At 33.6% G+C, this 21,637-nt stretch overlaps 1 protein-coding gene across 1 annotated transcript; it reads right to left on the bottom strand.

Moving 5' to 3' along the window:
• Positions 1–1,501: 1,501 nt before the first annotated feature.
• AP-1gamma (adaptor protein complex 1, gamma subunit) lies at positions 1,502–16,944 on the bottom strand. Its single transcript, XM_080162311.1, has 23 exons — positions 16,803–16,944; positions 15,575–15,668; positions 14,947–14,994; positions 14,514–14,609; positions 14,112–14,237; positions 13,686–13,789; positions 13,278–13,355; positions 12,653–12,785; positions 12,085–12,156; positions 10,640–10,714; positions 10,123–10,220; positions 9,652–9,799; positions 8,807–8,932; positions 8,460–8,605; positions 7,945–8,038; positions 7,642–7,684; positions 7,115–7,275; positions 6,284–6,369; positions 5,744–6,162; positions 5,252–5,416; positions 4,713–4,780; positions 3,360–3,478; positions 1,502–2,725 (listed from the first exon to the last, which is right to left on the bottom strand). The coding sequence occupies exons 1-23, from the start codon at positions 16,871–16,873 to the stop codon at positions 2,644–2,646; spliced, it is 2,652 nt and encodes an 883-aa protein (XP_080018437.1). The 5' UTR covers positions 16,874–16,944; the 3' UTR covers positions 1,502–2,643.
• Positions 16,945–21,637: the final 4,693 nt, after the last annotated feature.

The raw sequence follows: 21,637 nt of genomic DNA, 5'->3' as shown, positions 1-21,637 counted from the left end.
GTCAATTCTACAATGTGTTGCCACCCAACGAAAGCTGAAAAACACGTAATGGTTTCGTGAATTTTTGCGAATTAATTTCATTGTTGGTATAAGTTGATTTAGTATATTTATCTAACGTCTATTGTCTTATCCCCTAAGGTCCCTGACCAACACTAAGCCTCTGTTTCTATATCATAGAACGATTTTATATATGCCAACTAGCGGCTACGCCCCTAGAGGCCTCTAGTGGCACTTTAAATATTTTGTTTTGTTTAAGTCTCTACGATACTTCTTTATGTTACGTTCAAGTCTCTCAAATATATATTTTTTTTAAATTCGATTTTGTTGTGATTTATCTTTGGAGGGTGGTACCCTCCCACAAATAGTTAAAAAACCTTCCCGGGACCTATGAGAAGCTACCCTGTTATTGGAGAACCCGTTCGTTTAAGCGGTTCGCGAGATCCTTCGGTACAGACAGACAGACATACACACATCCTGTTACTTTATTATAAGGATGACAAAAAATTTTTACTTTCCAGATTCGAAATCCGTTTTGTATTTATCAGGAACCTAAATTCGTTCTAGATTGATAAATAATTTAGAACAAAAATGCCTATAGTTCTCAACCCTGCTGATATACTGTAAGCTCTTCTCGAACCTATCTATAATAGTCTTATCAAGGGCGTTCAAACTTTTTTATTTGGGGGGGGGGGGGGGGGGTAAAAAAAAACTTTAGTTTCTGAAAAGTTTTTGGGGGGGATGGGGGTAATCTCCATTTTACACCCCCCCCCCTCTTGGACGTCTCTGAGTCTTATATCTAAATTAATATATGAGCGTTACAGACAAACACGAGAAATTTGTAAAAAGCTCGGCATCTTAAAAAAGAAAGTTTGAGTACCTACTGTGAATTAAATTCATTTACAACAAACAATAATAGATCCATATTTCATAGTTAATAATAATGAGTACAAAATTCATCCTATTTTTGTTCCCGCAAATAAATGATAGTTTTAATATTGGAAATTAAGAGGTGCGGGGAATAAAGCAAATTTTGCACAGTTTTAATGAAGGAAAACTTAAAAATTTAAATTTGGGCATTCTTATTGTTTGGTATGCTTATATATTACCAAAAAATAAAACACCATTTGCTTCAAATTTAAACCTCATTTTTCAGTTTGCCTATTTGCAGGGAGGGAGGGGAACATTGGACTGTAAATTACAATGGAACCCAGTTGTCTTATTCATAGGTTAATAATTTGGTTACTTTTATTGAATTTTGATTGGCTGGTTCCAAACTTTTCAAACAATAATTTCAATATACAAAAGGAGTAATTTTGTTTACCATCATTGGGGCTGTATATAAATTTATCGTCCATAGTCAATTCCTAAAAATCCCTGCTTTTTACTAAAAGAAGCAAATGAAGATTTCCATCTATTAAACTGTGCAAAAAAATGTTATGATAAATCACTTTTAGAATGATTAAAACCTTTTCTACAGTGAAAACTTAAAAATACTTCGTGCTGTCATTTCTTCAAATTATATTTGCTTCAAATAAAATAAAAAAACATGGAATGTTCATATCATATGTCTTGTTTCAATGAAAATATATCTAAAATTAAGCTAAATGCAAATAACAATTAAAAACATTAATATACAATTTCTATTTCTTACAAAAAATCTTTATTAATAAATAATGGAATAAAACTTCACCAGTTAAAGTTTTTTTCAATTAAATAAAAAAAACAATAAAAACAAAAAAATTCAGAAATATGTAAAATCCACCAAAATATGGAGATGTAAATTCATAACATCCTGCATTTATTTCACAGAAAATAGTTATCATAAAAATAAAGAAACCAAAGTTAAAAATAATAAATAAAAATAATAATTGATATATCATTTTAAAATTAACGCATAAAACTATCACAGTGAATTTATTCACGTAAAATACAAAATTTTATGTAGAAACAGTTATATTTCAAAATCACGCATAGAAAATAGATAGATATTTAAAAATTGGCCTTTTTATGCTTTTTAAGAAAAGAATTACCAATCTATTTTCAATCTTTAATAGGTACCTTATAACAAATTTATCTAACTAATTTTTGCATTTCTTCAATATATTTAGAAATAGATTGAAATTTCCCCTCTTTTTCTGTAGGTATTAATTTAACTAAGTTGACTTTAATTTAGTTCACTAAAAGAATAATAACAAAATATACCTATTCTGTTTCAATTTAAAGTGTATTTTATCAAAGCAATTAAAATAAAAAAAATAAAACCGAAATATGGCACCGAAAGAATATCAGTTTTGCCTCACATTTTTTTCCCACTTAAAAATAAAGTTGCACATTACTCAAAGACTGCAATTTAAAAAAATATTAAGTGCGTATTTTTAATATTAAGAAACAAATCTTATCTATATAATGCTTAAATTTGACTCTTCAGGTGCCATATGCCTGTTCTTCAATTAAATTTCTTTTCAAAACCATCTTTCAGAATGTAAATTATTAACATTATATTGATTAAAACTTAATAAAATAAATTATAAGTTGATGATTGCTTTATAACTGCATTTGTTACTGGCACCGGCGTTTTCATGTTCATATATAGTTCAGGGGGCTTATCCTCGTTAATTTTTTAATTGTTTTCTGGGGGGTTGATTATATTCCCGGGAAACTGTTGACTTCCGCCATGTCAGCTATAGGTACTCCTCCAGAACTAAAGCTTATTTTAAGCTTCATCCTGAAAAATGTTGTAGTTATGGTTAAGTAATTCTTATGTATAGGGATGATATTATTATTCAAACATAGAATCGCATCGTAGTATAGACAGCTTTCCGCGGATATCACAATGAAAAGTTATAGGATTAATTTCAGTTCGGGGCTAACTAACTGGTTTGGTTTTATGATTTTTATGTTAATATTCGTGGAAAAGTGCTCTAATAAGATGATGTACATGATTTTTGGCCGAAAACCGGTTCTCAGCAATACCGAAAAAAGTTTACGATAAATCAACTAATTCCTCATGTGAAAGAAATTGTCCATTAAAAATATGGCCAGGACAAAGTGATTTGAGCGACTAAGCCCTTTAAGGCCTCTAGGGAGGCACGTGAAGTGAGGAGGTTTTTTTCTAAAGTGACTCTTGAGAGGGAAGTGGTACCCTCCCCCAAAATATTTATAAACCTATGAAAAGCTACACTGTGAATAAGAACCATATTGGATCAGATTCAGCAGTTAGTCAAGTCCTTCGGTACACACAGACTGACAAACATCATATTTCTGACGACAAAAAGAAAGACATCGAGTTATGTGACTCACGCTACAATTTCCTAGAATAGATGTAAGTAAAAATAACTAGAAAGTAAAGAGGTGGATACCTGAGCTGCGCCTGTGAAGGATTATTAACAGTCATCTGTTGTGTGACGCTACCACTAGCGGGAATAACATTGTCGGAGGGAGCTTGTAACTGCAGCTGCATGGATTTCGGTACGGCAGCCTAGGTAATAATAATATTCAAGTATTAAGCAACTACAAATAAGAAACATGATTAATCTATGCCAACAAATAACATACTTTCATAAGTACATGATTGTTGAATCCTGACACTCCCAATAGAAATAATACATTAAGAAACACTTGAGATCAAGTTTTGTAACATTTCAACTGCATTCATGTTTATCTTATGCATGGAGACGATAAATGTTATTCAAGTTGACAAAATTAGATCCATGCTTTAATGACAAAGATGCTATTGCCCTCACTCAGATATGACAATAAGGGGGGGGGAAGTTCTGACACATTTGCGTAAACCTGGTGTATAGGCTTTATCTTTGGACTGAGAGGATAGGCTATTAGGGATAAAATCATTCTTATATGATAAATTTCCCCCAGATTTAAGCTTTTTTGGATAGGCCTCCAGGTTCCGGAGCTCCAGGCCTCCAGGTGGTCTCTGTACAGGTAAAAATTAAAAAAAAGATTTTTTTTTTTGAAGAGTTAGAGGTTAACTTATAAAACAAAATATGCTTCTTTTTGATTGTTATTCACATATTTGAAGAAAAAACATACATATTTTGTCTCATAAGCTGACATCTAACTCTTAAAAAAAAAATTTTTTTTTTCATTTTTACCTGTAGAGACCACCTGGAGGCCTGGAGCTCCGGAACCTGGAGGCCTATCCAAAAAATCTTAAATCTGGGGGAAATTCATCATATAAGAATGATTTTATCCCTAATAACCTATCCTCTCAGTCTAAAGATGAAGCCTATACACCAGGTTTACGCAAATGTGTCAGAACTTCCCCCCCCCCTTATCATAGTGTCAGAGTGTCAAAAAGACAGAGCCAATGAAAAAAAACTTTTAATGTCGGTAGTATTTGTATATAATTAAAGGGAAAAGTAGATTGCGGGTAAAATCCGTAAAGGGTGTGTGTTTTAAGTTAAAAACAGTAGTAGAACGATAAAAAATTATGTCAAATTAAAACAAAAATTGTCTATAGTTCTTTTCAACAAGAAATACACATATTTAGTAAATATTATTGTTCTACTACTATTTTTAAGCCTTAAAACACACACCTTTACGGATTTTACCCGCAACCTACTTTTCCCTTTTTTTAGAATGTAATATGTTTTAGCTTTTATGTTCTAAAGTGACAAAAAAAACAATGAAATACGTAATAATAATAAAGTTTATCAAAAACTACTTTACGTAAAAGATTGAATGATTAGTATTACCTGGAAATTAAAATCGAAAATTGGTTGTTGAGTTAAGTTCTGAGCTAAGAGTACTATTGAAGTGGCACCTAAAAAGAATACATTTTTGTCAGAAATTAACAATAATTGCTGCAATATGACTGCGTCGACATTATATACCCCTTTATTAAGAAATATACAGAAACGAAAACTAAGCTTCCTAATTCCTGTATATAGAAACTAGCGGCTACGCCCCTAGAAGCCTCTAGGGGCACTTGGGGAAGTGAGAGTTGACTTTGATTCTTGGGAGGGTCGTGGTACTCTCCCCCAAATAGTCATTCAAAGGACCTATGAAAAGATACCCTGTAATAAGGGTTCAGCGGTTAGCAAGATCCTTCGGTACAAGCAGAGAGACAAAGAAACAGACAGACATCCTGTTATATGAATAAGATGAATAACATATGAATGTTTTACAGATTTTTTACCTTTCAATAGTTAAAGTATATTTATTTAATAATATAAAGGATAGGCCGTTGAAATATCGTCCTTTGCCCATCCTCTGTTTCCCAAAGATAATTTACCTGGAGTCTGTGATGGGAAAGTAAAATTAATTCTGAGACCATGTTTCTCGTACACAGTGAAGGGTGGTTGCGAGCTGGTCGTCGCGAAAGAAAGCGCGTCGACACCATTGAGAAGACTGTCAAGCCCTCCACCAGAGCTGGAGGTTGGGGTACTCACTGGCAGTCCTAAATAGATAGATATATATTGATGGATAATACAATAATAGGAAATATCGAAGCGGACACATACATCCAACCGACCGCGTTTCTTTTGTCCGTTTACATTGTACAAAATAAGACAACTGCTTGTCAGGTTTAGAGAGGTAACCGCCCAATTATATTTTATTTTCATTTAATCGATAAAGCAGCGTTTTACTATGCCTTGAAAACCCTGAAGCTCCATGGCAATCCCTACTAACTTAACCTAACCTATGATAACTATAAATAAATATGATATTGATAACTTTTGCTTTCACAGACATCATTTATTTAAATTTTCTCTCTAAAACTCACCAACTAACGAAGGAGCACCGCCATCGCCGAGAGAATCTAGAAGATTAAATGAGGTTGCTGGCTGACCAGCACCACCACCAGGTACAGAAATCCCGCCGAGAAGTCCGCCATCCCCGCCGCCCAACGACAGACCCATTATGTCCTCAAGAGAAGACAGGGAGGAAGGATTCGGAGCACCAGTTGAAACTGGAACGCTTCCTATACCACCGCCACCACCAAGATCAAGATCAAGCAGCGGTGCACCGCCGATAAGATCCTGTAGTCCGCCTGCGCCATAATTGCTACCATTCACTAGGCTACCAGCGGCAGGGGACGTTGCAGTGCCTGAAGGCCCGTTGGGGTTGGTCGGAGAGGAGAGGTTGGTCTTCTCCATGGGAGGCATGGGCTCTAATAGCTTGCTTCGTAGTCCTGCTTGTGATCTAAAAATAAATATTAATCAAAATATTTTATGTAGGTACCTACCTATATTTTATAGAATTTGTAAAATGTAAATTGATAATTTGTATCTTTAAAATCTGAAAAAAATGTGTTTTTTTTTACCTAAATAATTTCCCCATTTCTACGCTCCTCTGTTGAAGATCTATGTCATGATTGGTTCCATATAAATCTATACAATTCTGTATCTCCTAAAGATAATATCAATATTTTCTATTTAGTATACAAAAATTAGATTTAACGGAAAAAAATCTTTCCTACCAAGTGGCGATGGTTAAAGGAAGGGGAGAATTTCTGCATTTTCCCGTATCGCTTCGAAACCGATTAATATCCACTAAAGGGGGGGGGGGGGGGGAGGGCGAAAGTGACACTTTTTGAAACCAAAACTTAAAGTCAAAGGAACTCAACTAAAAAAAAGAGTTACAGGTCTGACATTTTGCATGGCAGTTGCTTCATAGGGGTACAATATGGAACTGGGAAGAAACGGCGGCGCAACCGCCGAAAACCGCCGAGAAAAGGCAACAAAAATTACGGCGGTTTTCGGCGGTTGCGCCGCCGTTTCTTCACAGTTCCATATTGTACCCCTATAAAGCAACTGCCATGCAAAATCTCAGACCTGTAACCCTTTTTTTAGTTGAGTTCCTTTGTTGACTCTTAGTTTTGGTTTCAAAAAGTGTCACTTTCGCCCCCTCCCCTTATAAACAGTTCTCAGCCATACTAAAATTTTTGTCTAACTTCAAAATTAAATCCAGTTTTCTACGATTATAAAAATGTACAATCATAAGATTAAAACCAGTTTTTATAGCCCGTGGTAAAAAAACTGGTTTTAATCTTATATTTGTACATTTTATATCCACAGAAAGCTATTTATAAAACTATGCGAGAAACAACTATTACTGATCTATTCCTTTTGCTATGTATTGAATTATATCATACCTGTATGCCTCTTGTAAACCTAGTAGATAATTTAGCCAATGAAAGGAGGGCATATTGTTTAGTGACTATATTGACTGTTGATGCCTCCAGAAGTGATCTCAACCAGCTGATGACCTCTCCCTCGGATACACCAGTACTTCTCTCCAGCTCCTCACAGCTTTCTAAAATAATTGAAACAAATATCAGAAATAGCATTGATTTGAGATTAAATGCTTCATTATAGTTCAACTAAATTTAAAAAACGTTTTTCAAATTGATATAATCACCCCCTCCTGTCGAAAAAAATTGATTATGCTAATCCCAAAGGCAAACAGATTTCCCCCCCCCCCTGGTTTTTGTATTTTTTTTTCACTTGCATGACAGCAAGGGTTAATATTCAGAAACGTTAAATCTCTGAAATCAGGGAAAACAAAATTAGCCTTTCTTCAAAAGAAAAAATATTACACATATAGAAGAATAAATCATACTGTTTAGGTAATTTTATAATAATTTTTAAGAAAGCAATTATCAAACTTAAGTTTACAAACCTAATAAATAAGAACCATACTCTCCAATACACCAACATCCAACCTTTAAAAAAAAAAAACAATTAAATCAAAGGAAATAAACATTTTCATTCTGTTGGGTATTAGAAACTAACTGTCAAGGAAAGGAAGTTAAGTACCTAGTATATTAAAATTTTTATTTAGAAAGAAAAAGATAATCGGAAAATAATAAACCTTCCGCAAAATAGAAAGTTAAGGGCCGGGTTACGCCGCCCCCCTCTCCTTCCCTTGGGTGCCGCTAGAGGTTAGTATATGTATAGGTAGGCAACGCTAATATTGATATACCTGAGTCAAGGGTTGGTATTCGCTGCAGTGTTTAATCTCCTGTAGTGCTTTCCAGGCAAGGTGAGCGCTGTACTTCTGCTGGTCGGGGCTCATACTAATGATAGAAATATGAATCAACTTTGTGCTTATATTCGCACTCAAATAAGTTGCAACACTCGTAAGGAGAGAAATGATTTGTTGATAAGTCTTATAATTAAGACATGAAAGGTACTAATATCGTTATAAACAAAGACGTAATTCTAGAAAGGCGAAAAAAACTTTTTATTTATTGTTCATAATAAACTTCAATTGTTATTGAATAACGAATAATACAGGGGTCTATATTTTATTCCATAATTCACCTGCCCCGTCCTCCTTCCGGGAAAGAATAGAAATAAACTAAGAAAATATTTCGTATTTTTACAAAATAAATTCGAAAATTGCGAAAAGAATAGAGGGATGGGATGGGGGAAAAGAAATTCAACTAAGTTGTAAAATATACACCACTGCACTGGTCAATAAAAATGCATCCTTACCTGATGATCTGAATTGTGTTGAAGACTACATCGTCCCTGACCATATTGCCGCTCTCCCTGAGTACCTGGAATACTGTGTCAATGTGCCACCTCCTGGTGGGCGCGTACTGCTCGGCGGAGATCATCATATTGCTAGAGCACGCCTCCTACAATAAAGATTTGTTTTCAATAATTTTTAAAATTGAGGATTTTCTACATTTTGTTGAGTAAGGGTCGGTATTACCAACAAATTTCCTCCTCCCCCAAATTTTTTAAAAACTTTACGAAAAATTAGGTTGATCAAACCTCTTGGGGAAAAGTCCCTAGAGGCTAGGGACGAACCCGCTAGTAGCATTAAAAGCACAAACCTTAAATTCAGGTTCAGCAGTTTTGAGGAACTGAATAAGATCTTTACTCATGAGCTCAATATTGGAAGAGTTGATGAGAGCGAAGCAGAGTTCCATGGCTCTCTTCTTAATGGTTACGTCAGGGTCCTGAAATTTAACAGAGGAATTAGTCACTATTTTGTAAGCATTTAATGAAAAAAACAAGGATAATTTTATTTATAAATTATAGGTAGCGCAGCAAAAAAATTAATTACATTGTCTATAAAATTTAGAAAAGGTACCTACCTAAACTTTTTTCAAAATAATTGTCAGGATGTTAAATGCAATATCAAAATATTCAGATATCTTTTCTTTGAATATAAAACTCTTACTGGCAATGGCTTGCTTGTATACCAATAAACTTAATCAGTGAAGGTTGATAAACAAAAAATCATTTTGATTCATGATGGAATTTTGCTTTGCATGTAATTATTAAAATCCTCTAATATTTGAAAATAGTTATTTCTCGCATCGTATTATAAACGGCTTTCCGCGGATATAGAAAGTACAATTATGAGATTAAAACCAGTTTTTTTAGCCCGTGCCTTCGGCACCTCGGGGCTAAAAAAACTGGTTTTAATCTTATGATTGTACATTTCTATATTCGTAGAAAGCTGGTCATAATACGATGCTAGACATAGTTTTTTCGTATGGATGAGAACCGGTTCCTATCCACCGGATTCGAATGAATACGAGAAAACTTGTTTGATAATTTAATTTCCATTATCGCTTCGAAACAGATTATTATCCGGTGAGTTAAATCCGGTTCTCGGCCAGTCTAAAAAATTATGTATACTATCGTATTATATGATATCCAGTTGCCTTACCTTAAGACAGTCCAGAATAGTTGACCGATGTCTCTGAACAGCTGAGTGGTCAACAGCGACAGTTTTCAACAGGGTATTCAGCGCCACATAGCGGATGTTCTTGTCATTGTTCAACAGAAATCTACCCAAGATGTTGACAGCTAACACTCTGAATATTCGATAGAATTTAAATATTAGTGTTACGCTATGCAATGTAAATTTATTTGCTGTAAATAACGTTGTCTTGTGCTAAATAGAAAGCAATTACATCGTATTCTACAGTTTTTCGCGGATAGGAAAAGTATGGTTCAGAACCCAGATAAAAGACGGAACAGTCATCATAAGATCACGTAACCGTCCAAAACCGCGAATATTAAAATACAAAATGATAAAATTAAAACAAGTTTTGTTAGCCCCGAGAGGCCGAAGACTGCAAGATAACATTTTTGGATGTTTCACCAAAAAGGAAAAAAACAACAAAACTAAACTTACCTAAGCCCGGATTCAGATTCAATATCCATGATGGAAAGCACTGTCTCGTACAAGATAGCATTACCAACATTTTTACTAGTTTCTGTGTTAGTGGCAACCTAAAGAATAACAAGGTTAATCTTTAAATTCCAATTAAGCTTCTAAAGAAAGATGATTTATTCAATAAAAGTAATAAACAAACACTGTTTATAATACGATGCGAGAAATAACTATTACAGTATGGCTTCTAAACCGATTAGTATCCCGTGGATTAATACCAGTTCTCGACCATACTGAAAAAACATTTATTGCATAGTATTACAGACAATTTTCAACGAATGTTAAAATAAAAGTAATAAATAGCGACAATGCGATAAATAACCATTACAATCTAGTTGAATTTCGTTTCATTTCACCACTCTTATTTCTTTCCCCAATTTATTAGGTAGGTAAAAACACAAAATTTTCTTTTTTTCTAATTTCATTATCACCCCCCCCCCCCTCTCCCAACTGTTTGGAACAAATAAAATATTATGACCTGTGCAAGAATATCGTTCATAGTTTCTGAAGTGCTGGCATCATTTCGTCCCAAGATCCGTAGCAACTTTAATACCTACAAACAAATGTTGCTAAATAAGGAGTTGTTAGAATGTAGGAAGCCTAAAAGAAATGCATTTTTTTTTTAACTATTGATCGTCTTATTATAATTCGTCAGTATGTAGGTAATAGTGTAACTCATGTAGAATCCCTTATTTTCTAAGTATAGCACCTATATTCCTTCTCATTTTGTAAAACCTGCTTGTAGCCCTCTCTTAGGGTCATGCAGGGCTTTCCTAAAACAATACCTAACACAGTGTAACTTGCCTATAAATTAGAATTTTTCCTGAAACTAAAAGTTGGGGCGAAAGGGCCTATAAAATTCAGGTTTTAAAAACACCAAAATAGTAAAACTGTACTATGAAAGTATAAGAAAAAGTTGGGGTATAGTCCCTTTGGTGATATCGCCTATCAAAGGGCGTTTCGTCGTATTTTCACAGTAGCTTTCCCCTATTTCTAGCCCTGCGGGGCAATCAACTAACCTAAAATAATCTTTCAAAAGGTACTGTAGTATTAACCCATTAGTGCCGAGCGCCACTTTTATGGGCCGATCGAGCTGTAAGTTTCAGGGAAGCTTTATAATGGTCAAAACGGAATTCGTATTTTTTTGTTTTGCTCTAGTGGCGTGCACAGGAAAGTTGCAAAAAAACCCGGTTCGGCTTGGCCATAAATACCAACCAGGCATTAACACCCGTTTTTGGTGCTTTCCCTCAGTTTTAAAACCCGGTTAACCTGTATAAACCCGGTTATTTTGACCAAAAATCGAAAAATGTAATTTTTGAACGCCAAAAGTGAGATGAACACTTTTTAGAACTTTGATACGATCCGTAATTGAAAACTACACAACCTCATGTAATCTAAAGAGCTACAAGTATAATACGAAGCGATTTATTTCAAATTTCGTGTTTAGCCGGCGATTTCGGGTAAAAAAACCCTGTTTTGTTGTTGTTGTCAAAAAAGATCTATTAGTGAAACCGGGTAATAAAAATTTCAGACTCAAAATGGAAATGCCGAACCGGGCCTATATAGGGCGTAAAAAAACGATAAAAAAATCATATAAAAAATAATAATTTAAATAAAACGAATTCACAAATAGATGTACTTGTCAATAAACTTTAGATTTAACGAAAAAAATCAGCGACTTTACTATAAAAACAAAAAAGTTAGATGGGGTATTTTGAATTGTCATGATTTTCAAACTTTGTTAATCTATACCGGCAAACGGAAGTAAGCAAACCTGCCTGCTCCAGGGGGAAATGAAAGCCAGGGTAGTAGAGGGGGGATTCATACTGAGAATGATGCAATTATGAAGCCGGAAACCGGTTTTTTTTACATTTTCTGGCACCGGGTTTTAAAACCCGGTTCGGCACTAATGGGTTAACTTACCTTTATTTGTAAGAAAGGATCAGAAATACCAGAAACATCGTGTTCAGGAGAGTAACCAGACATTATCAAATTCTAAACAAGGGTTTATAATATAATACATGATATATTATCAATAATGTTGTAATCAAGTATGATCACATCCATTAGTAGTAACTTAGTAAGCACAAAAAAAATATTGTGAATGGACAGGACAAAGTAAATTAAGAGCATAAAACAATGTAAAAAAAAAATTAAATAAAAAAATCACGAAACCGTTCTGCATAAATTATGTATTGATCTTTTGTAGCATATGAATTCTTTATATGTACATTTACAAATAGTAAGAATGCCGTAGCCAATAACCAGCTGCGTCTAATTACTGTGCAGTGCAAAGTATGAAAATGAAAGCAAAATGAAAGGATCTTCTGACCAGGGCTTGGTAGTACTAAGCAAGTCCCAGTTTGAAATAATGGTCTGGTGTAATCATCAAAATAAAACATTACCCTACATCATGTCCTATGGTTGAATCTCATTCTCATACATATTACATTAATACACCAAAGACAAAAAAACCCCAAAAAGTTGATACCTTTAAAATTCTGACAAGGTTAGGGACGACACGCTTGAAATGTTCGAGTGTATCTGGTGATCTCTCTGCTAGCTCGGTTATTAATACTATTCCAGTGATAAGAACTCCGTGATTCTTCTCTGATAACAAGGACCTAAAATAACAATAACAGCATTAGATCTTTAAGCCTAAGGATTAATAGACTTAAAATTTTGGCCCTTTAATTTTTAGGCATTTAGGCTATCTATTTGAAGGAAAGTTGGTAGAAGAATAGCCTAGAATCAGACCAAGATATGTCTTTAGCTTCCTGAAATAGAGAACTCAATAGGCTATACCGGTTGTTATCGAGATCTTAACGAACATATAAAAGCCTTACTGTTAAAATAATAAGATAAAAACAAATATTTATTGTATATTATATATCCTAATCTAATATCCCATGAACCAATTACCATTAGGATCTTAAAAAAAGCATCATAAATGAATTGCAAGATTTAAAATTTTTACAAACTCCAATTCAACAAAGACAGAGACTTTAGTTTTTATTTTCTAAAAACTTTTTGATATTTGGGGTAATTTTAGTTTTTTTAATCAATTTCTAGTCACTGAAAACTTTTTCAAATAAAAGAAAAAGTTTTTACAATACCTTGTGACTGGGATGAACATTTCCATGAGTTCTGGAACCTTTTTGATTATTCTAAATGCACACAGTGCAGCCTTTTTCCTTAAAAACAATTTTCCATAAATATCATTATTTGGATTAACTTTAATAAAACACATTTTTTAAAAAACATTATTTTGGAGGCATTAGGTTGTAATATACATCAAGTAATAAATGGATATTTTATTTTTATTTTAATCTTTGCGACAAACTTTTCTGCAAGTCAAAAATAAAAGTTTTATTTTTATTTTGAGGGAAAAAGGTAAAACATTTTGTGCATAATATTTAAACAAGAAGTATATTCATTCATTCACCTTGAAACGAAATAGAATGCATTGCATATTTTTAATAGTTTCATGGTTTTTGAGATTCAAAATATCAATCCATTATTACCTGATATAAGCATTAGAAGATTTGATGAGTTTCTCAACCTCTGGAGCCAAATCTCTGGCCATGTCTACACTTGCTATACTTCCCAAGGCACACAGAGCCAAACCCTGATATTTAAAACAGAAAGTTGAACAGCTGCCATAATAAACAAATTCGAACTTATTTAATATCTACACTAGCTTAACTTCTGCAGGGAAAAAAACCCTGAAATTTTATAATATGTAAACAGCAGACAATAAAAATTCAATAAAAGTCAAAAGTTGTTAAGCCAACGAATAAGAAAATGTTATTATAAAACTTTAGGGACTAGTGTAATAAACAGCCTTATGTACCCTCCCTCCCTTGCAAGTATTTTATACCCAAGCGCAAATAAGCTTAATTGAAATATAAACGAAATAACATAATAACTCATTGTCATTCCAACTATACCTGAATAAACTGCGTACTGCTGTTCAGATCAGTTTTGATACAATGAATAAGAAGAATATTAACATCGTGTCTCTCGTCCAGAAGGAGCATAGCCCCGAGGTAACCAATTCTTTTGTCTGTAAACTTCTGACTGTAAATCAATTAGTGTTTATTTCATGGATAACTTCTATCTCTCTTAAAAATTGTTAGTGTTTTAAAAATTTAATGGCACTGCTACAACCTTCGTTGCTATATGTTCTTAGTGCTGTATAAACAATCCCGAAAAATTCTTAAATAAAAGTAGCCTAAAAAATATTATGGTAGGTATCTCTTGGTGTTTTTTAAGTATTTCAAATCAAATAGTAACACCTTGTTCCTATTATCCTCTAGTTTTTTTTAGTTGTTAACAAGAACGAAATAAACATTCCTTGCGCAAAGTTTGAGGCACTCCATCTGACCAAAGTGAGCTGGATACCCGAGCATGTGGATGTATAACAGCTTTGCAATATTCCGACATCTAGCGGTAGCATTTTATGTTAACATTGTATATTTATTACTTAAAACCTTAATTTCCTGGAGTAAAGATATCTGATATTTAGAAGGGTTTTTTAAAGGAAAACTAATAAGACCAGACTAGAAGACATTTTAAAGAACCAACGAACCAAAAAAAAGTTAGGTACCTTACTTTTTTTTATGTACATCTTCAAGTATATTGAAAATATTAAATCGTCAGAAAACTTAAGGGGATTTAATACATGTAAAATCTCCAAATATAGATTTTCTTTGCAGCAAGCGTGTTTGTGTTTGTGAGAAGCCAACTTTGCTTATAAATAGACAATGTTAAATAAAAATTCCTCCACATAGTATCTTCTTCTCTTATTGCATTTCTGATATATGCACATTCCTACAATATACAAGATTATTAGAATTCGATTAATAGTTAGATATAAACTAATATTATAGTTAAACTAGGAATGCTTTCAGATGTTTTTCAAATAGTTTGATAAAACGGTGAGTAATAAGTATGCAAGTTTTCCAAAATAGTAATTTTTAGGAACCAATAAATCAGGTAACGAGGAAGAATATCAACATATTCATCTCAATTTGGCCTTTATAAGAGGCTATGTAAAAATTTTAAGCTTTCTAGGGTGTTTTTATCTGCCCTAAATTATGATCACGTGATCACCCCTTCGTTTCAATACATAATTTTATCCTAGTCAACAATAAATGATTGTTTTCGTAATGGATATATCATTAGTTGGATCTTACACCAGATTTTCATGTGATAAAGTGAAACGCGCAGCGGACTAAAATGGCTCTCTTTACCCGATCCCATCCCCTCTTACTGGAAGAACGAACTGACCAATAAACTAGTTCCTTATTAGCAACCTAAATTAACAACAATTTTCCCCCTGTCATAATATCCACGTATATTCTACATCCGTTGTTTTTAGCACCTGAACAACAAACAAGTGATTTGCTACCTTATTTATGACAGCTCTCTCCTCGGCGGCTGTCCTAGCAGCCCTGATGTTTCTGATCAAGTCACGGAGCCGCATTGGCGTGGGCATCTTCACTCTAAAATTACAAAAAATTGTTTTCTGACCCAATAAAGAATATCTGGGTATCTTACAATTTTTTTTTCTCGCCTCGAAGGATATTTTGGTGTAATATGGCAAAAGAAAGGAGATCAAATATGGCAAAATCCGCGTCACACGGTTTACTTTTTTTAAAAATGTACCTAAAAAAGTAGCCATATCAAAGGCTTTATATCTTAATTTTCAGCGTTTGTAAAATAAATAAATATGGAAACCTTCTAGTGTTTTTTTTAATGGATAACTAACTGTATTTATTCTAATTACAGTGAATGACCTAAATAACCTTATTATTGAGTTGCAAAGTTAATTTATTTTGAAATAAATAAATGGAGTCGTTTACTAACATAAAATAAGAAGTTCATTAAACAACAAACATCTCATTCAAACTAATTGAAAATTAATAGGTACCTTCTCCAAAAGTCATCCATGTTTTATAGTTTTAACATACAAATGATGTTTTAACTTCAATATTAAAAAGTTAACTTATGTTAGAGGACTAAATTTTAGAACAAATATTGTTATCTTTCTTCCATATGTTTATTGTAAATCATATTGATAAGCATACAAATATATTGAAAATTTTTATGGCAGAATAAAATATACTCGCTCGCAGGGTAGAAGTTTTAAAAAGGCTGATGATACTCATTTTGAAACCAAACCTAACACTCAAAGGAACTTAACCAAAAAAAGTTACAATACTGAAATATAACATGGCAGTTCCTTTAATGGGGTACAATGTGGAACTGTGAAGAAAAGGCGTTAAGCTCCCATTTCCCGTCGAATAATATTTTTCTCGCCAAATTAGATAATTTTAATAAAAATATCCCTTATATATTATTGGACTTATCAAATAAAAATTACATCTTTAATTAAACTGTGTTGATCACTCTATGTTATATTATTAATAGGTAGAAACCAAAATTTCAAACTAAAAAATGATGCAATAGGTACATGAAAAAAGGACAACCCAAATTATATCCAAATTTTTTCAAATTGTCTAATTTGGCGAGAAAGGGCAAAAATAATCGTCTCATCCAAGTATCAGTAAAATTATAGGTATAGGTATATGAAATACAGATTAAGATTTTAATGAGACAAATGAAACAAAACCTACCTGTCCACGGCCTCCGTGACCAACTGCTTGGCGTTGTTGAGTATATCAACCATTTTGGCGGTGTCTGCCATCTTCAAACACTGCTCCCTACTCCGGGAATAGAGCTTTATAAAATGTTACTTCTGAAAATTAATAAGTTTATTATTATGCATCTAAAATGTTTTTTAAAAAACAACTATCTATATACGAGCCTAAATCTTTCATATTGACATTTTTAAGGTTGGCAATCCGTATTCGAATCCGTTTTTTATTAGCGGATTCGGATTCTTAATTGGTAGGCTAAAATTAGCGTCTTGAGTTTTTTCTTTCAACTCCCCCTTTTTAAAGGCAAAGATTATCATGATTATATATAAAATCTTTTAAAATCTGGTTCGATTCTCGGAAGTGAATTATAGAGAACACCAAGAACATTAATTTTTATGATAGAATCCGGAATCCGCCATTTTTTGGACGGATTCTTGTAAGAATCCGAATCCGGTCCAAAAATTTTACGGATTGCCATCCCTAGACATTATACATTTCCTTTAATCTGGTAAAATTTGTATGAATGCCTATGTGATTTTATTTTACATATTAGTATTTCATTATTCCTGTTTTTGTAGTAAAAAAAACTCAATTTGTTTTAAAATTGTTGATTTGAGCTGTGTAATATCTATGATGAAAAGCAATTTTAGAAAAAAATCATAAAAAATAGAAAGATTGAATTACCTAAGAAATATTATAATAGGTGAAAAAAATATGTGAGGGCAATTTAGTAACAAACAAATATATATTTCAAATCTTTTAAATGTTTTAAATTTTAAGGCTGGTGTCTTGTGTGATCTGAAGAATATTCTTAAAAACAAATAATCATTATATTTGAAGCTAGAAAGCTATATAAGAATTTAAGCCGGTAAGAACTTAAATAGGCATATATATACTATATCTAACTTTAGCCAAGTAACTTTAGATTATAAAAGAAAATCAAATGAAATAAATCAGATAACAATATAATAAACAAATTCATTTAAATAGGTGTCAAATTCAGATTTCTTTACACAAATCAAAAAAGAGCATATACATGAAAACATAAATCACATGTGAAAACTTGCTTATTTACTCTTTAACATTTTTATAAAAAAAAACACTACTTTTCACGCAAACAAACATCGAAGAAAGGAAGTCTTTGCATTAAAAACAAACTTTAAAATCACTTTATATTACAGCCAAAAAGTAATAAAAACCTTTAACAAGTTTTCAATTTTATCCTTAAAAAAAAGGTTAATTCCAGCTGCTTATTTGTGATGACACAAGTGGTCCACTTTTATTTTACCCCTTTCCCTTTCTGCTCCCTTACCTTTACATCTCCCTATAATTGTCTGCTCTACCTTCTTTCTCATTACCCACTCCCCTTCTCTTCACTATCCCTACGTGTGTGTACACACACACACAAAACAGCTTTCAGTAGCATAGACAAAGTATAAATACAGATTTATAAAACTTTAAACATTGTAAGAACTTGATATCAAATTACTTTATATCACAAAGCTACTCAATAAAATACTATAGTATATGAATTGTATATAAAATCACAAAAACACACGCCATTTCAGTTTTATGTAAAACTTCTTTAGTATACAATGTCACATCCCATTGATAAATTAAACCAGAAGCAAGCAGAAGGAGGTTTATCTATTCCACTGTCAAAATTAATAGATAGTTACTGCACCTCCCCTAACCCTCGATTGTGGCTCAACACATCCGCTTGTCGCAAGGATAGAATCTTGGACCAAAACTGCGTCATAACTAAAGACATTGACAATAGTTCCTAATGCTGCTATGTCAGGTGTGCAACATAAATAGTAAGACAAGGGGAATTCCATGGCCCATAAACAAGTGCAACTCATTACCCAGTTAGGGACTTCTCAGACAAAGGTTGTGCAATCAAAGGATTGGTTGTCTGATAAATGTTACTTAACTTCTTCTTCTAGGGCGTTCTGTACCGATAGTACACTGCCTACTGCTCGTGCGTTTGCACTAACAGTGTCTGGCCTACATGTTTTTAAGGAGAGAGAGATCTCGGCTACTGATCTCCCCCTCCGTTGCCAAAAAAATGACGGCTGCAGGTTCCAGGTTGCCCTGTACATTACAGTTTTGTCTCCTCTGGCCTCCTGGTCGGTTAGCCATCCGGATGGATGTTCCTGCTTGGACCACGTGGAGGTCCGACCATACCCCAAGCAATGTTACTTAACCTAATATCCTTGGGTGTTATCATCACATCCATTTACACAATACAGGCGGATGATGCTCTGAGCTGGATCTTTAAATTGTTTTAGAGGTGCACTGAATTGGGGCAATTCAAAGGTGAACCGGAGGTGCGCTGATGGTGCGCCACAGCTACTGCTATAAAACCTGGATTTTTAAAAGGTTTTCGGCGTGGTGTTGCTAGATCACTGGCGACACTCAATAAAATATCGATCCACGCCAGTACAACTTTATTACTTAAGCCGTGTCAGTACAGTATTTTATATAAAACAATATATAATTTATTTTAAACACAACTATAAAAATGTTATATAAAAATAGTTTTGCAATAAAATAATAATGTAATTAAAAAAAAATATTTATTTATTAAATAAATCACCCCGGATTGGCGCACCAATTGTACTCGCTGAGTACCATTGGCGCACTGGTACCGCGCCACTGGCCGCACAGATTCGCCCCATGCCATTTCGATTTAAAGATTGGTATTAATAATCTGATGGTGCGCTGAAATGAATCGCCCCGGTTCAGCGCACCAATAAAAGATTTAAAGATCCAGCTCTGGTTTCTCTGGATGATACTTAAATTGAAGCAGTTGCTTATTTAATGTACAATGTCAATGACAATGCAGAACTTTGAAGTAGTATTTGTGAATTTAATTTGTTACAGTTTCTTTTTTTTTACAAGAAATATCCCTGACATTCCTACTTGACACAACTTAACATAAAAAATGCCAAGTAAATATAAAAAAAGTATTTAAAAAAGTTTTTCTAAAATCTTTTAAAAGGGGGGGGGGGAAATGTGGTGACTCGTGCCACGACATACCAGCAATTTTATTTTGGGTGCTACTCTCTTAGTTTTAGAGATAATTGGGTGAAATCTTTTGGGCTGGGTCACTAATTACCCCAACTATTGGTATCTTTAAAAAAAAACGGCGGCGGGTCCGCCGCTCCCGCCGTTCGCCGCCATTTTCCGCCGCCGCCAAAAATTTTTTTTATTGCATTTCTCGCCGAATTAGGCAATTTGGAATCATTTGAGACCATGTTATTTTTTTCAAAAATTTTTCCCCTTATAACCAACCCTGCGGGGGGACTTTTTTTCAAATTCTCGTTTATTAAGGTATATCTTAAATTCAGTGCTTCTCCTGTGCTTTTAAAGATATTGAAACAAAATCTTTTGAGGTAGATCAGCAAAAAAATATTTGAATAAAAAATGGCGGCGGTACCACTGCTCCTGCTATCCACCGCCATTTTCCGCCGCCCACAGGACGGCTTGTAAGGGGAAAAATTTTTGAAAAAAATAATATGGTCTCAAATGATACCAAATTGCCTAATTCGGCGAGAAATGCAATAAAAAATTTTTTGGCGGCGGCGGCAGAAAATGGCGGTGGACGGCGGGAGCGGCAGTACCGCCGCCATTTTTTATACAAATATTTTTTTACTGATCTACCTCAAAAGGTTTTGTCTCAATATCTTTAAAAGCTTAGGAGAGGCAGTGAATTTAAGATATACCTTAATAAACGAGAATTTGAAAAAAATGACTAAGTCCCCCCGCGGTTGGTTATAAGGGGAAAAATTTTTGAAAAAAATAACATGGTCTCAAATGATTCCAAATTGCCTAATTCGGCGAGAAATGCAATAAAAAATTTTTTGGCGGCGGTGGTGAAAAATGGAGGTGGACGGCGGGAGCGGCGGTACCGCCGTCATTTTTTATTCAATTATTTTTTACTGATCTACCTCAAAAGGTTTTGTCTCAATATCTTTAAAAGCTTAGGAGAGGCACTGAATTTAAGATATACCTTGATAAACGAGAATTTGAAAAAAATGACTAAGGGTTGGTTCCCCCGCAGGGTTGGTTATAAGGGGAAAATTTTTTGAAAAAAATAACATGGTCTCAAATGATTCTAAATTGCCTAATTCGGCGAGAAATGCAATAAAATTTTTTTTGTTTATATTGTTTATAATTAGGCCTTATGTTGGATTAGGTCTTTACTTCATTGTGATGTACTGGTAACCCAATTCAAAAATACTTTTTCTCTTAGAACTTTTTCTCATTATAGAGTTTTCTAAATTAGATAACCATTAACACTTGACTATCTTCTTCAAATTTGCTCAATAAATCTGGTTTTCATGGCCCTGTTGATGATTAGCTACTATAGGATAGTCCACAATTCAATGTCTTAAATTTTGGATATGCACTTACGTCGAATCTATAGAATATTTGATCTAAAAAATCTATGCCGCACCTCTTCAGATGCAATATAAAATGTCGTCTTATCGATAAGGAGGTAAAGAAATAGATTTTTAAGCACTAGTTTAAAAAATATAACGTTTAAGATGTAAAATAGAACTCTTCTCTTGAATCTGTAGTTTTCCAATACTTCTTCCACTTCTAGGTATTTATCGCATCGTGTTATAAACAGCTTTCCGCGGATATTTAATAAATATGCAAAATTGTTAGATTAATACCAGTTTATTTAGACCGGAGATATCGAAGGCACCGGCAAACAAAACAGGTTTAAATATTCGTAGAAAACTGGATATAATACGGTACGATACATGATTTTTCAGTATGGCTTATAACCGGTTCTAATC

This window comes from Acartia tonsa, chromosome 1 (genome assembly GCF_053477335.1).
Source record: "Acartia tonsa isolate MP-2025a chromosome 1, ASM5347733v1, whole genome shotgun sequence".
Taxonomy (NCBI): domain Eukaryota; kingdom Metazoa; phylum Arthropoda; class Copepoda; order Calanoida; family Acartiidae; genus Acartia; species Acartia tonsa.
The sequence above is the reverse complement of the archived record's forward strand: the minus strand, read 5'-3'. Positions and strand labels throughout refer to the sequence as shown.